This window comes from Diaphorina citri, unplaced genomic scaffold, assembly GCF_000475195.1.
Source record: "Diaphorina citri unplaced genomic scaffold, Diaci psyllid genome assembly version 1.1 scaffold295, whole genome shotgun sequence".
Lineage (NCBI taxonomy): Eukaryota > Metazoa > Arthropoda > Insecta > Hemiptera > Psyllidae > Diaphorina > Diaphorina citri.
This window is the reverse complement of record NW_007377731.1, coordinates 70173-86764: the sequence shown is the minus strand read 5'-3', so window position 1 is coordinate 86764 and position 16592 is coordinate 70173. Positions and strand designations below refer to the sequence as shown.

Genomic DNA, 16592 nt, shown 5'->3' with positions numbered 1-16592 from the left:
AAAAAAAAAAAAAAAAAAAAAAACAACTTCATTTATTACGTAGGATAGTAATAGATAAATTTTAATAACCTAAAATTTCCATAGTAGGTAATTACCTATGTTTATAGAATTAGTAGGTAAACTTAAAAAGTTCCTCGGATTTTTTTCTACAGAAGAATGGTAGGTAGGTACGTATTTTTGACATCTCCTCCAATATTAGGAGAGTGGTAGTTCTGACATCTCCACTAATACGTACCTAGGTACCTACGACCTACGAGTATATTATGATTATGAATGATGAGATTTGTGATTTTGACATCTCCACTAATATTCGGAAAGTGGTACTTTTGACATCTCCACTAACAGATTTATTTGACTCAAAGAGAGCTGCCAATTTCGACCGAATTGATTCAAGAGTAATGTTTTAATTTAACTCAAAACGATTTTTTTTTTATTTGAATTAAAAAGGATGTTTAAGTGTTTGACCCAAAAGTCCTAAAACCAATCTTTTAATTCGACTTGAACAAAGAACGAGCAGACCTGAGGTCATTTTCAATATTTTCCCTCGCTGAATGGCCAAGACAACTTTAATCTGACCCAAAGAAAGCTTCTTTGAATGGCCAGGCTGCCGATTTCTACCGACAACATTTTTCAATATTTTCCCTCGCTGAATGGCCAAGACAACTTTAATCTGACCCAAAGAAAGCTTCTTTGAATGGCCAGGCTGCCGACTTTTATCGAAAACATCTTTCAATATTTTCCCTCGCTGAATGGCCAAGACAACTTTAATCTGACCCAAAGAAAGCTTCTTTGAATGGCCAGGCTGCCGACTTTTACCGAAAACATCCGAAGCGAGTTCGTTTTGAGCGGAAAAGGATGCACATCGGCAACAATGTGAAGGATAACACATGAAAGATGCGGAACATCACATTGCTCACATCGTGTGTTACTGTGCTTCCCCTTGTTCTAGTCATTCTGCCAGCTTTGTATCAAAGGTAAGTGGATTTACAATAGTGTTAGTTATCCTAGTTATCTAAGACCCCCTCTCCTAAAACTGGCCCTGATAGATAGATAATAGGCATACATGTATATAAGTACCTACATATGATTACATAGACCTTATTAGGAAATAAAGGTACCCACATAAGACTTCTGGTTTTGCGAATTTGAATTTGGCCTGAAGCTCTTGTCAGTGAGAGAGAGAGAGAGAGAGAGAGAGAGAGAGAGAGAGAGAGAGAGATACATTGTTCTGATGAATTTATTACCTCGACTTTGACTGTTTGGATTCAAAGAGAAGAAGCAGAAGAAGAAGAAAGAAGACGAAGAAGAAGACGAAGAAGAAGACGAAGAAGAAGGAAGAAGAAAAAAATATCTAAATTTAGCAGATATCAGCAGCAGCTCCTAATCCTATAATTATATTTAAGTACCTAATCAGGTAGGTATAACTAATTGATAGAAGGAGAGATACATTGTTCTGATGAATTTATTACCTCGACTTTGACTGTTTGGATTCAAAGAGAAGAAGCAGAAGAAGAAGAAGAAGAAGAAGAAGAAGACGAAGAAGAAGGAAGAAAAAAAAAAATCAAAATTTAGCAGATATCAGCAGCAGGTCTAATCCTATAATTATATTTAAGTGCCTAATCGGAAGCTTCAAGGGTAGAAACTGGGTCATTGTTTTGATTCCCACCCAGAGCAAATTTTATCTTAAACAGATATGGTTTGTTCTTGGAACAACTGCTTTTTTCCTATCCTGATTTCCATCTCTCTGCAGTTTGGGGTGATAAAACTTTGGTAACTATGCAGAAGTAATGTCCGTGGAAAAGAAAAGCTCCTTTTTTGTATTTACCTAACCTAAACCTATAATAACACTGATCACTGCTCGTTTGTGCCAGTTCCTTTGGTAGCAATATTCCACGGACGCACAAGTACCAAGATTTGCGAATTTGAATTTGGCCTGAAGCTCTTGTCAGTGAGTGAGAGAGAGAGAGATACATTGTTCTGATGAATTTATTACCTCCACTTTGACTGTTTGGATTCAAAGAGAAGAAGCAGACGAAGAGGACGAAGAAGACGAAGAAGAAGAAGAAGAAGAAGAAGAAGAAGAAGAAGAAGAAGAAGGAAGAAAAAAAAATATCTAAATTTAGCAGATATCAGCAGCAGCTCCTAATCCTATAATTATATTGAAGTACCTAATTAGGTAGGTATAACTAATAATAGAGATATTTGAAAATGAAAACATTATAGTAGATTTAATTTAATGGTTAATAATAATAATTACAGGTCTGGTCTCTCTAAAGAACTAAGAAATCTAAATTCACCACAAACTATAATCACAATCATTTAGGTTGGTACATTAAAAAAAGGACCTAGCCTTAGGCAGATAAGGCAAATACATAGCTAAGAAGCTCACCTCTGTGGTGCTGGGTTTAAATCCCGGCCAGGGTGGAAATTTTCTAACGAAACATTTCCCTTTCTTTTCATTCCATGCCTCGGCTGGGATTGAACCTGATCACACCTGAATACAAGGCGAACATCTCAACCAGTACACCACCAAGAGAGGTTGTAAAGTCGTAACATGTGCATAATTACCTATACTAGAAGAGAATGATATTACTGCACGAGATTTACTTTACTAGTTGCGAACAACGTGTCCGCATTCCGCAACCATGCCAGGTAGAAATAGGTGACATTTTTTTGGGGAATACTTCAAAAAGTTTGTACCTAAGTATCGAACTACGAGTAGGTGCGAATGTACCTAAGACCTAACGAGTAGGTGCGAATGTACCTAAGTGCGTAACAACATAACTGACGAACATTCAGAAATTCTCCTCCTCCTCCTCCTCCTCCTTCTTCTTCTTGGAAGTTTACGCAATTAGTACCTACCTATCTGCATATTTTTTTTTTTAACTTTTCGCTACTAGTATGCCAAAAGTCGTTTTGTACTCAACTAATATTTAGTCTTACCACGTGTTGAAAAATTCCATGCTAATTACTTCAATATTTCAAACGCATAGATAATGATTATATGGCTGTAAGCTTAAAGTACCGGTACGTACGTACCTAACATACATAGGTGAGTATTTTATAGGTATTACAGCTAGGTAATTTTAGCTCTTTTTGCTTATTATTATTATTATTTTAAGGGGTTTGACAGAGGGAACTGTAACTGCTAAGGTCTTAACGTCCCGAAATCGAAGAGAGAAAGGGAGACAGGATAGGAGAAGGCCAGCCGTTCCGAGAACGAACATTACCCGTTTAGGATAAAATCCGCCCCCCCGGCGGGAATCGAACCCGCGGCCCAGCGCTTACAAGGCAGACACACTACCAACCAAACTAACTAGAATGGCTAGAGTTTCGTTTGTTCAGAGAGCAAAAATAACAAAGGTGGATAAATAAATAAAATGCCTAAAATTATTATGAAATACACCGGTAATTATGATGTTAAGGGTATGGGGAGGTGGGGGAGACTCTCATTGTCTGTGTGGTAACGAGAGGATGTTTCAGGGCCCCGCCTACATTGTTGTGGGCCACGCCCCCTTGGAAACAAAAACCAAAAGAACCCTCAGAATTAGAGATTGATGACAGGGTGTTTCAGAATTAGTTATGAAACTGATGAATCTTAGAAAAAGGGAAAAGGGAAGAGAGAAGAGATATTGAGTGATAGGGGTTTAATTATTAACGTCCCTGTATAACTTTTAAGGTCTTTAGTAGCTCGTGCGGGTTTTGAACAAAAATTCTCGTTCTCAAGTCAGACTGAAGTCAATTTTGGCCAATCAGATGTTTGGCATCGATGCTTCAGTGCAGCTTGAAAGCCAGTATTTTGTTCAAAAATATTATTTACTTACGAGGTCAAAAAAACAATTTCTGGTGCTCCTACTCCAGCCCCTTCCCCTAGCTCTGTAGAAAGCACATTGAGCAGTCGGTCCTGATTTTTCTTTCTTCCTATACGAGTTTCGGCAAGATCAAACATAACGTAGCTGAGTTATTCGCACTGTCTGAACAAGCCCCACGTCCGAACACACCCCGGTCTCCCCTACTTTTACATCGGAATAGGACTCTACCTCGAAAAAATTGTCATTTGGTTGTGCCCCATTAACGTCCCTGTATAACTTTCAAGGTCTTTCGTGGCTCATGCGGGTTTTGAACAAAAATTCTCGTTCTCAAGTCAGACTGAAGTCAATTTTGGCCAATCAGATGTTTGGCATTGATGCTTCAGTGCAGCTTGAAAGCCAGTATTTTGTTCAAAAATATTGGCTTTATGTTTTGAAGTTTGCCCAATCCCACCCCATATAAAAAGGAGGGTCCGAGATCTGTCAAGAATCATAACCGAAATTATGAGTACGAGAAATTGTTTTTCTTCTTATTTTTCTTCTTCTCCTCCTCCTTCTTCTTCTCCTATTTTCTCCAAACAGACAAACTATTTCTGGCGAAATCTTATTACTTATTATTAAATTACTAATATTTTTAATATTGTATTGTTTTGTACAATGCTTATGGTACCTGAAAGAGAAATCACATTGTTTTTTAATATGTAATAATAATCATCTTCCTCTTCTTCTGTTTCTTCACCTCTTCCCGTGTACAGACGGGGTCGGCGTTTTTCGTCAGCCTCTCAATCAGCCCTGGGGTGATTGCTTTTTTTTTTTTTTTTTAGTTTTTGCTTTCGTTATCCTAGGTAGTATATTTATTTATCATGTCTTAAGTACCTAGGTATTATCCTTATTTCTAAAAATAGGTAAGTAAGTTTGATAAATTGATAGAGGGAACTGTAACAGCAAAGATGTTATCTTTCCAAAGTCGAAGAGAGAAAGAGCCCAGGATAGGAGAAAGCCAGCCAGTTCGTGAACGAACATTATCCGTTCAGGATAAAATCCGCCTCGGGCGAAAATCGAACCCACCGCCCAGCACTCACAAGGCAGACCAACCAAGCTAACTAGGCTTGCAGGCATTTATGTTTTCGTGATTCGTGTCCAAAAGACACACCTTACCTGGTCTACAACCATTTTGAGGACAAGGAAAGTCGTGTGCTATTCACACTCCTTGCTAGTTTTTTCCCTATAAAAAACTACCTTCTACTTCAACTACCTTAAATTGTTATTGTATTGGAACCTGTGATTATTTAAACATACCTAATTATAAGCCATTGAGATTGATCCGAAGTTGTGATTAGAGATCGAGTTTTGGTTGAAAAGAAACACGAAAGGAACTACCTATTAAGTTGCCGATTTTAAACGATTTTTATTTTGATCCGTGATCGGAATTTATGCTCCCTCAAAAGCTTGATCTGAATCGGGAGTATTGTAGAGCTAGCGATTTATTGCTCAAAAGAAAACTAGGTAGGTATGTATAAAAAATAAATAAAATGAAAATTATTCGAACTTCAAGCGGAAAAACGAAAAAAACTTTGACCCTGCTGGGCACTGAACCAGGAACTTTCGGAACACTGGTAACCGTCACACATTACCTACAAATTAAATTGGTTAATCTGCAGATTGGTGGTTCGAGTCCAAGTCAAGTCATAAAATTTATCTTGGTGTATTAGGGACCGACATTATTTGTGACAAGCAATAAAATTTAGGTACCTACTATGTTTATCATTAACATCACAAGAAAAAAAAAAATCCTTTTTACTTTCCTTGACAATAAGATGAAAAGTAGTAATGTAATTAAAAATTACATTTTAAATTAAAGTAGTAATGTAATTAATTCCCTAAAAGTACTCTAGTACTTAAAGGGATTTATTCCAAAAGAACATTTTATTGTTTATGTGGTATAAAATAAACTTCAATATTATTATTATTAATTAATATAAATAAAAAAAAATATTATTATTATTATTAATAATAGATAATTGGCTGAATTTTGAGGAAGTTTTGTGAGTAGGCAAACCAGAATTTTTAAAAAATTCTCAAAGCTTCAAGCATATTTTTGGTCCTAAATACCTACCTAGGAGTCATTCGGGAAGCTACTGGTTCTTTGGTCTGGTTTTCGTTATGGGCTCCAAATAAATGCCTATTAGGGTTTTTACTGAATTTGTTAAACCTTATTGCTAATTGACCATTTTCTTTATCATCAAAATCTATCATTCTCAAGGTTCGGCTTGATTTTCAGACAAAAAAAAAAAAAAAAAACAACAAAAATTTTTAATTCTCAGGTTTGGGTTTTGTTTTAAAAAAAAAAAAAAAAAAAAAAAAAAAAAATCTAATGTGGTCTATAAGATAGATTCTAAAAGAAAAAAAAGGCAATTCAGCTAAAAAATTTAGGTACAGACCTATCTTAAATTATGAAATTAGTGGACATGCCTTTTTTCCCGTGCACCCTAACCTTTTGATTATACATGTGTACGTATTCTTAGGGTCATTTTAGGATTCTGAGCTATGTAGGTAGGTACAGACAAAACTAAAATTTCATTTAGGTACCTATTTTAAAAAAATGGTTTGTGTCAATGAAAACCTTTATTAACAGTTGTACACTGACATTAAAACGCCTGTCAGAGGATAACTCTAGTTACTCCAGAATACTCAATACTCCAGCCTAGTTAGCTTGGTTGGTAGCGCGTCTGCCTTGTAAGCGCTAGGTGGCGGGTTCGATTCCGACCCGGGGCGGTCTTTACCCTGAACGGATATGGTTTCTCCTGGCTTTCCCCTATCGTCCTATCCTGGCCTCCTATCTCTCTTCGACTTCGGGACGTGGATTTTTAAAAAAAAAAAAAAAAAAAAAACTGAAAATAATGATTGGCCATAAAATAAACAACACCTTCTCGTACTTTTTGACAACGTATGTTGGTCCGTTTTTCTTGTCCTGAGCTGAAGTTTAGAATTTCTAGTCTGAAGATTGTAGGCCAAAATTTTCAAAAATTTTGCCTGCGGCGTGGCTCGCCCCGAATCGGCTTTATGGGATTACGGCTCTCAAAGGTTTATAAGCTTAGTGGCCACCCCTGGTCTATATTATATCCTATAGAGAGCTAGATAGTCTGTATCCGAGCCTGGCTTCTCCTCGCTCTACAAACTCCCAATCGCCCACCTGATCTGCGGACCTGAGAAAACGATAAATAAAAATCGGGCCCGATCCTAGAAATTAATCGTCGGACCGATAAATTATGATGTTATCGTCGGGGGAATTAAAAATCAATATTCAAATTTCTGCGCTCGCCCATAAATTAAAATCCTGGGTGAAGTTTTCTGTTTCAGAACATTGTAGAAGAATGTAGACTAGGGTTTTAGAACCAGTGGTGGCCAAAGTGTGAACGAAGGAGACCTGTAATTTAGGGTCACGGTTGGTCCAGTGGTAACGCGCTTGCTTGCCATGTGGTTGTTCGAAGGGTCCTGATTTGAGCTGAGGGATCCACAATCAAATATTGGAAAGCAAAAGATAGCTAATAATGAATAATACTACTCGAATAGTACTGACTAGTCTTTTTACTCTAGAATAATTTTGAATGGTATTGAACCCACGTCCTCCCGTTTACCAGGTGAACGTCACCATTACACTACCGAGGGACCTAATTCCTAAATGTTTGGAAACCACTTGGTCTAGGCAACTCAAGAGCCAATCAACTCGCCGGAAATCAGGCCAAGTTTTTTATTTATTTATTTTGTATTGAGTCATTTGGGATCAACTATTCACATGCTTACTTGTTAATCAACGAGCTATTTTTTGACGAGTGCGCACCCAAAGGTCATCGGACTTCCCAGTTGAAGTGGACTGTACAAAGACACATCCTGCTTCATTTTACTCGCTTCCAGCCTAGTCAATAGTTAGCTTGTAAGCGCTAAGTCGCGGGTTCGATTTCCGCTCGGGGCGAGCTTTATCTTAAACAGACAAATCATCCCTAAATTAGACACCCAAGGGACTTTTCACTCCTATTTCAGCCAGCCTATAGTTGGCTTGGTTGGTAGCGCGTCTGCCTTGTAAGAGCTGGGGCCGCAGGTTCGATTCCCGCGCGGGGGGCGGATTTTATCCTGAACGGATATTGTTCGTTCAAAATCTAGGTAAGTAGGTAGTTTCCCTCGCTTGCAGGTATGTGGAAAATTGGAAATGGTCAAAATTTTCGATAAATTTTAGACAAATCCCATTGATAAATTTGATAATGAACTTCATAAGCTGAGAAGGACGCTAAGGTTCGTTCTCGGAACGGTTGGCTTTCTCCTATCCTGTCTTCGCTTTTGGGACGATAAATCCTTAGCAGTTACAGTTCCCTCTGTCAAACCTCTTCAAAAAATCCATCGGCATGATCATGAGATGCCGAGTGAGTGGACACGAAAAGGCACCATAACAAGAACGTTGGTACCGTCTGAGGGACATAACGAACTCCTTTTTCTGGATGGACTCAGCCTCGTGAGGACAAAACGGGAGCTGTATGAAACGATGAAATTCTAGCGAAAGAAAAGGTGAGGATTTTACGGCCCTTCAAGGAGCTATTTGAAATCCTAAGGGGGAAAAAGGTGAGGATTTTACCGCCCTTGAAAACTAATGAACTGTTAATAGTCCAGTTCGATAGAGGTGAATACAATGCATACCTATAGGTAGTATTGAAAATGTAGCCATTATGCACGCTCTAATGACCTCTATTTACTGCAACATTTTTCGATGACCTATCTTTAATAGAGGTCCATTTTTACTTTCCATTATCTAAAGATTCTTCTATTATACTCAAAAGAAAATAGCAAAGGTTGAATGTGAAGGGCAGTCGTCAAATTCGTAACCAAAACCAAATGTCAGCCCAAAACAATCACCCTAGTTAGGGCTGATTGAGAGGCTGACGAAAAACGCCGACCCCGTCTGTACACGGGAGAAGGCGAAGAAAAAGGAAAAGATTGTAGATAATAGAAAGTCGTGTGATGTATCACACCAAATTTCTACACCTAATGCATTCAGAATATTACATAGCACCTTTGTTTGTCTGTTACCTATTCACAGCTATTCATAACTATTTCTACTATTTCTAGCCGGCTTACCCCCGGGGGGTGCCAAAATACATCTCAATTGTAGTCTTTTTGATTTCGTAATTTTTTGAAGCATTCTATCAAATAATCGACAGAAATAGGTGACTTTTTGAAAATCGAGGTTGTCTATTAAAACTCTTCTTATAATAATAACTACATTAACTACACAGTACACATTCGTTAACTCCTATAAAAAAGCTTTGAAATTGCAGGAAAATTATAAAATTCCAGCATTGAAATTGCAGGAAAATTCTAAAATTCTTTACATTTCAAGTTGACACAAGTTAAAGACACTGAAAAAAATATTCTTTAAAAAAATAAAGAATAATAAAACATATAGGTCGGTACCTATTCAATACAGGCAATTCCCTGAAATTTGGTCCATTGGGAAATACCTTTCCCCTTCTAAGTCCGTCCCTGGGATACCGTGAGCTTCCTAACACCCTGGTTTGGGGACATCGGGTCTTATAATCTGCGATCCCCCCCCTGGTGAGATAAAGATGTCCCCCCCTGCTGCGGGATAAACACGGGATGAGATTATTAAATACCGGTACATCAGGGACGGACTATTTGTTTCGTCCAACTGTGCGGCGCCTTACCTGGTCATAATAATGTGGTAAAATGAAAAATTATTTCAATTATGCCAAAATTATGAATTATATTTAATTAGGCAAAAATTATACGCGCTCAAAATTGCTGAACGTAAGTGATCCGACGAGAACTCTTGCATGTATTCCAGCCACTAGCCACTGACAAAGTTTTTTTCCCTCCCAAGAGGTTTGATAGAGGGAACTGTCACCACTGACGTCTTATCGTCCCGAAATTGAAGAGAGAAGGAAGACAGGATAGGAGAAAGACAGCCGTTCCGAGAACAAACCTTAGCGTCCTTATCTATTTACCTATGAAGTCCATTGTCAATTTATCAATGGGATTTGTCTAAAATTAATCGAAAATTTTGACCATTGTTAAGGATGGCCCTTAAGCTTGTCAAACTGTCCATTGATACAAATGTAAAATGTAAACCAAAGAATGCCTTCTTATGCACATAATAGTACAGGGTGACCGGAAAGTGATCGGGCATCTACAGAACTGAACTTTTCCTGGTTCAAAGCCATTTCAGTGATCCGACAAGAAGTGATGCTTGATGCATTCATTAAACCTGCCATAGCCACTGACAAAGTTTTTTTTCTAGAGGTTTGATATCGTCATCGTCTTATCGTCCCGAAATCGAAGAGAAAAGGAGGACAGGATAGGAGAAAGTCAGCCGTTCCGAGAACGAACCTCACCTGTTAAGGATGACGTTCTCCCCGGGCGTTAATCGAACCCGTGGCTTAGCGCTTACAATGCAGGCGCTCTACCTTCCATGGTAACTAGGCTGGCCATTTTTCCTTATTTATGACGGACTTTCTGATGGAAATCGGCTCGAATCGGGTTGGATCGGAACCCTCCGAGCACCCTGTACAGAATAGCTCTCGTTGAAACAAAATTTATCGCCCATTATTCGCGGATCGGGACGATAATTTGCGCATCGAATGCGCAGTCACACCAGATGCCTCTAGTTGACAATGCGCAGTCACAATGAGATGGTTCTGGCGAGAAGAAAATGACAATACTCCCGTGACAGTGGCGCGGGGTGAGAATTTCAATGGGGAAAGCTGTAAACCATTAACCCATGAAAGCCGAGGCCTATATTAAACTTGATCTCTCTTTTTCGCTAAAATCTCAGTCGCTCTATGTCAGAGTGCATCGGGGATTTGTCTATTAGTTAGAACACAAAATTTCCTACTATTTTCAATATTATATGATATAGTTCCGCAGTACCGGTCCGGAGTTAGAAGCGGTTAAAATTCAGCAAGATCCAATGGAAAAAAAGCTCGGATTTTATGGGTTATGTTTAGGTAATAGGTATCTATCTATCTGTTGTTTATTTTGCAAATCACTGTACAGCAGCTTTTGTGACAAAGCAGGGGTGGAACTCATAAACCGTAGAGAGGAAGGCAACCAGTGCTTCCCCTTTTAAAAATCTCACGACGCACCACTGATTTTAACTCGAGAAAATGACAATACTATTCTCTCATCTTATTTGAAATGCAGTGAAGACGCAATGGTCCATGCATAAATACTTCGGGCAGCTTTGGTGAGAAAACCAAAGCGAGGATCATAACTTGAAAACAGCTTTCTCTTACCCCATTCTCCTTCTCTCTTCGCTCTTTGGACGATAAAACCTCAATAGTTACAGTTCCCTCTATGCCCTCCATAAAACTTAAGAAAAAAAAAAATCTAAAGTTATTTTCCAACACATGCGACCGCACATTGGACTCCACTTTCACTTAACATTTTTTTTTTTTTTACAAAGAAAATTAATGAACATACCATCCTTCATTTTCTTGTTTATATTTGTTTCAATAATTTTCTGCAAATTTATTTGTAAAAATAAAATAATAATATCATACTTTTTTTTATTTATTTATTTAAATATAAATAAATAAATAAATAAATAAATAAATAAATAAAAGTATGAGGCAGCAATTTTAGGGACACACTGTATATTTATGTTTTGTCTCTTATTGTTATTTAGGTCACATGATCTGCCCTAGTGGCCTTTGAAAATGTAGATAAGGAGAGATTCAAAAGAGGATTCCCGTTTAGAAAAGGTCCGCACAAACCTTTAAGATACCTATAGATACTTCATTATCATTCTACAGTAGAAGTGGAACCTCGATTATTTCAACTAATTAGGACCGGGGGTAGTTGAAATCATCACTTTCTATGATCTTTCCCTCTGATAAGATAGAATATCCTTTGAAAGATAGAAAAAAAACAACGGATCTTGGAGTTGAAATAATGGCCGTTGAAATAATCGAGGTTCTACTGTAACAAAGGGAAAAAACCCATGTCTCAATTTCGCAAAAGCCTTTGATAGAGTCCAAAAGGTCGAGCCATTGTTCGTCAGCCTTCAACACCTAACTGTTTATGGTGCCTTTGAGATCTTGTGTTCAAAATGTTCAAGGAACTGTAACAACGGAGGTTTTAGCGTTCCGAAAGCGAAGAAGGAAGACAGGAGAGGAGAAAGCCAGCCGTTCCAAGAACAAACCTTTCCCTGTAACATGAAGTCCGATCTGAACAGAATTCGAACCCACAGAGACTAGTGGTCTTCGTACTTACAAGGCTCCCTTCCAAGCTAACTAGGCTCTAGGCTGGCAATTGAGGAGCTGGGTGCAAAAAGGGAAATATGGATTTTTTGCCCTTTTTGCGTAAAACGGTTTTTTGAATGGAACGTGGTGCGCTCTATCTTCCAGCGTTTGAACTGCAGTGATAACCTTTTTTTTTCGATCAGTTACAGCGTTTTTTGTAAACATACTTTTCAAGGATTTTGATTAAAAATTGAAAACTTTAAAGTTAAATATCTCAGTTTGATATGATTTTCATTTATTGCCCTTTTTGCACCCAGCTCCTCAATTTCAAGTCGTTTATGAAACCCCTACAAAAATCGCGTACACACAGTTCGAAAGCACTTATTGCATGCACTTCCCAAAATGTCATCTAAAGTGTCCTTTGCATCTCCTCAGATAGAAACACCGACACTGTGTATCACCTACGCATCGTTATCCTCAAGTCAAATGCTGACAGCAGGTAGAAAATAGCAACATATCCGAACTCAATCGAGGAGCTGGGTGCAAAAAGGGAAATATGGATTTTTTGCCCTTTTTGCGTAAAACGGTTTTTTGAATGGAACGTGGTGCGCTCTATCTTCCAGCGTTTGAACTGCAGTGATAACTTTTTTTTCGATTAGTTACAGCGTTTTTTGTAAACATACTTTTCAAGGATTTTGATGAAAAATTGAAAACTTTAAAGTTAAATGTATCAGTTTGATGATTTTCATTTATTGCCCTTTTTGCACCCAGCTCCTCAATCGTGCTTATGCGAAAACACGATAGTAGAGTAGGGAAAATAAACTTGTGATTCATTTTAAACGAAAACCCATTCCAGAGGGGGTGATATTAATGACAGGGACAACCAAGGAAGAGGGGGCAGCTGCGCGCGCATCCTATTGTTGCTTTGTATCATAAACACGCCTATATCTAATCCCATTGGTTCAAACTTTAGCCCCCCTTGCCTTTGCAACCTTGTTGAAACCCTAATTTTATTACGTTTTGGAAAGTGCCTATATTTTGGACGTGGGAGACGGGGGTGGTTTGGAAAGTGTGATGATTATACGCGTTATTATAGGGGAAGTACCTTGTAATAACTTAATCCAAATGAAATGTATTATTGTGTAATGAATTCCTCTACGTGGTGAAACCATAGGGAGTATCATACCAGGCTTACAAGTCGGAGGTTCCGGGTTCAATATCCGATGGGATCGGAGTTTTTTTTTGACACTGTGCTCTGATTTTGGGGTGCACTCAAATTGCTTCTTTTCTTCAACATAATTAGGTACCTATTTAAAATAATTCAATCATGAAGTTACTTACCTGCCTAAACCCACCAGGCTGAAAATGCCAGTAACAAATACCTACGTAGACTTAAGGTACCTACCTAGGTGCATGGATTTTGGAAAAAATCTGGTGTGAAAATCACACGACTTTCCTCGGTAATAACTTAATCCAAATGAAATGTATTATTGTGTAATGAATTCCTCTACATGGTGAAACCATAGGGAGTATAATACCAGGCTTACACGTCGGAAGTTCCGGGTTCAATTTCCGATGGGATCGGAGTTTTTTTGACACTGTGCTCTGATTTTGGGGTGCACTCAAATTGCTTCTTTTCTTTAACATAATTAGGTATCTAAAATAATTCAATCAAGAAGTTACTTACCTGCCTAAACCCACCAGGCTGAAAATGCCAGTAACAAATACCTACGTAGACTTTATAGGTACCTTACATGATCATTAGTAATGTCATTACTAATGATGGAATTCCGGATTTTCTGATTTTTCATCATCATTACTTGGAAATAATGACATTACTAATGATTGTGTCAGGTACCTATTAGGTACCTACCTTAGGTGCATGGATTTTGGAAAAAAGTAGGTAAAACTCTCCTCTCCCTTCCCTGAAAACCGCCAAAAAACGGTCGAAATCTGTCCAAAAGCGGTCAAAATACCGCCAAGCGCAGGAACCATCTCAACCAAACGTTTTGTGATGCATCCTTGTCACATTTGTGAACTACATACCAAATTTCAAGTCTCTAGTTTATACCGTTCCCGAGATATTGTTAAATTACACCAAAAACCGTCAAAAAGCGTTAAAATGCCGCCAACCGTTGCACCGATCTTAACCAAAAGTTTCGTGTCGCATCCTTGTCACATTTGAAAGATACATACCAAATTTTAAGTCTCTAGCTCTTACCGTTCTCGAGATATTTTGTTGACAGACAAACAGACACACTACAAAATTTCAAGTCTCTAGCTCTTACTGTTCTCGAGATATTTTGTTTACAGACAGACAGAAGGACAGACAGACACACACACGGAAACATACCAAATTTCAAGTCTCTAGCTCTTACCGTTCTCGAGATATTTTGTTTACAGACAGACACACGCTGAAACTTTGGATTTAGGCTCTAGGGACCTCAAAACGTGTTTTGGCACTAAAAACTGACCATCGAAAATTTGACCCTATTACATTACTTTCCTTCCTATAGGATAAGGAAAGTAAAAAGTAGGTAAAACTCTCCTCTCCCTTCCCCCCCTTCCTTTCTCCCTCTCCTGTCTCTTCTTGGTAGGTAGTAGGTACCTCTTCCTCCAGACTTGCTTGAAAAACTTTTGCTACTTCCTAATTAATGCAGCTGTCTTTCTAACCAGTTTATTTTCGGTTAGTTAAATTTTGTCATATCATTTTCTACCTCTCCTTCTCTTGTCTTTCTTTCTTTCTCTCCCCTTACACAAATCACACCCACCTTCTCTCTCTCTCTCTCTTCTCTCCTTCTCTCTCTTTTTCTTTCTCTCTCTCTCTCTCGGCTTGTGTACTTATCTGCACTCTTTTAGTTTTCTTCATCTCCTATGTATGAAATAAAGGAACTTTCAAATCTGTAATAAGTAAATGGTGTGATAATATTTTTATTTATTTATACAATATTATATCATCAGTAACTATATATACACACAATTTTTGAATGGATTGAACATTCAATGTCCAGGTTTTGGTAATCATGGTAACAATAATAATTCTCTATGTCATTCTCCAAGTGAAAACAGAAATAAATGAACATTTGTCATTAGAATATGAAACATGACTATTATAAAAATGTATAGAGAATGGTAGACAATCATCTTTGGGTTTTGTTATTAGGTAGGTACTTTGAATATTAAAAGAAATAAAGGAACTTTCAAATCTGTAATAAGTAAATGGTGTGATAATATTTTTATTTATTTATACAATATTATATCATCAGTAACTATATGGACTAATCAGACTACTTACATCAAAATGATCAGCACAAACAGCTGCAAATGTTTTAGAGGATAGAACATTTTTCCTTCTCATTGCATTGAACCATGCTTTCCTTCGGTTTTCATCTCTGGGCACAGATATGAACACTTTGTCTGGAGTAGATTTTGAAGTGCTATTGCACACTGGAACACAACAGTATCTGTAACTGGACACTGTGGTGTATGGCAGCCTAACTAAGTAGTAAACAAAAATCCGCCCCGGGCGGGAATCGAACCCGCGGCCTAGCGCTTACAAGGCAGACGCACTACCAACTAAGCTAAGTAGGCTGGCTACCATCAGATTGAATTATGAATCTCACAATTTTTCCCGGTACTCCTAAAACTTGGGGTAGTTAGTTAGGCCAGTTATTCACTAATCAGGTAGACCTGACAGTTAGGTACGCCTGATCAGGTCTACCTTATAGGTACCTGACTACCTGATGAACACACACACTATCAAGTAGGCCTGACAGGCGGGCCTGATCAGGCATACCTGTCAAGTGTACCTGATGCTGAGTGCCTGGCCTTAGGAAAATAAACATAGGGTAGTAGGGTACTATAGGCTTGATTGGGGACAATAATTCAAAGTTCTCCCTGAACCAAAGATTTCGTCATTAAGGACCTTATCCGTGCCTGATCGCGGTTAGATCTTGAATGATTCAAGACTACAAGAATCAAGATAAGAATGGTTCATGGAACAGCCTCTGACTTCTTGCAACCAGTGGTTCTCAACACAGTTTGACTGGTCCCTTATTTGTCCGAAGGTCAGCCTTTGACTTGCAGATTCAGCGGTTCTCAAACCCCTTCAGTGTTGGCGCCCCGTAGGTGTCTATGTCTATATTTCTGTATTTCGTGGCTTCAAATTATTGACGTCCACGCCCCACCCGGCAGATTCGCATAAGCTTGACCCATCTTTTAGGGCTATTTGCCCCTACATCTAAGCTCAGAATGGGCGTTTTGTGTATTGAGTTAAGCCTGCCGACCCATATTAGCACGAAATGGAGTTTCGAGGTTTTTATTACCAGCTGATTTTTAAAAAATCGCCAAATTTGGATTTGAATAGAATAGAATATACCCTGCTTTTACTGCCAAAATGAGACTGAAAAGTCCCTTTACTGAAGCAGTCTATACAAGGTCTTGTTTATTTGGTGCAATATTTTTTTTTTTTTAAATCAAATTATAATTTGGAGTTTTGGGGGGGGGGGGGGGCTTGGGGGAATTTGGGGTTTTT

At 38.3% G+C, this 16592-nt stretch overlaps 1 protein-coding gene across 1 annotated transcript in view; it reads left to right on the top strand.

Annotated features, from left to right (window-relative positions):
- Nucleotides 1-754: 754 nt before the first annotated feature.
- The window catches only part of LOC103507192, a 37836-nt gene continuing 21998 nt past the window's right edge, over nucleotides 755-16592 (top strand). Inside the window, exon 1 of the mRNA XM_017443218.2 lies at nucleotides 755-974. Coding sequence (XP_017298707.1) covers nucleotides 888-974 — 87 coding nt within the window. The 5' untranslated portion in view covers nucleotides 755-887. The remainder of the gene's footprint in view (nucleotides 975-16592) is intronic.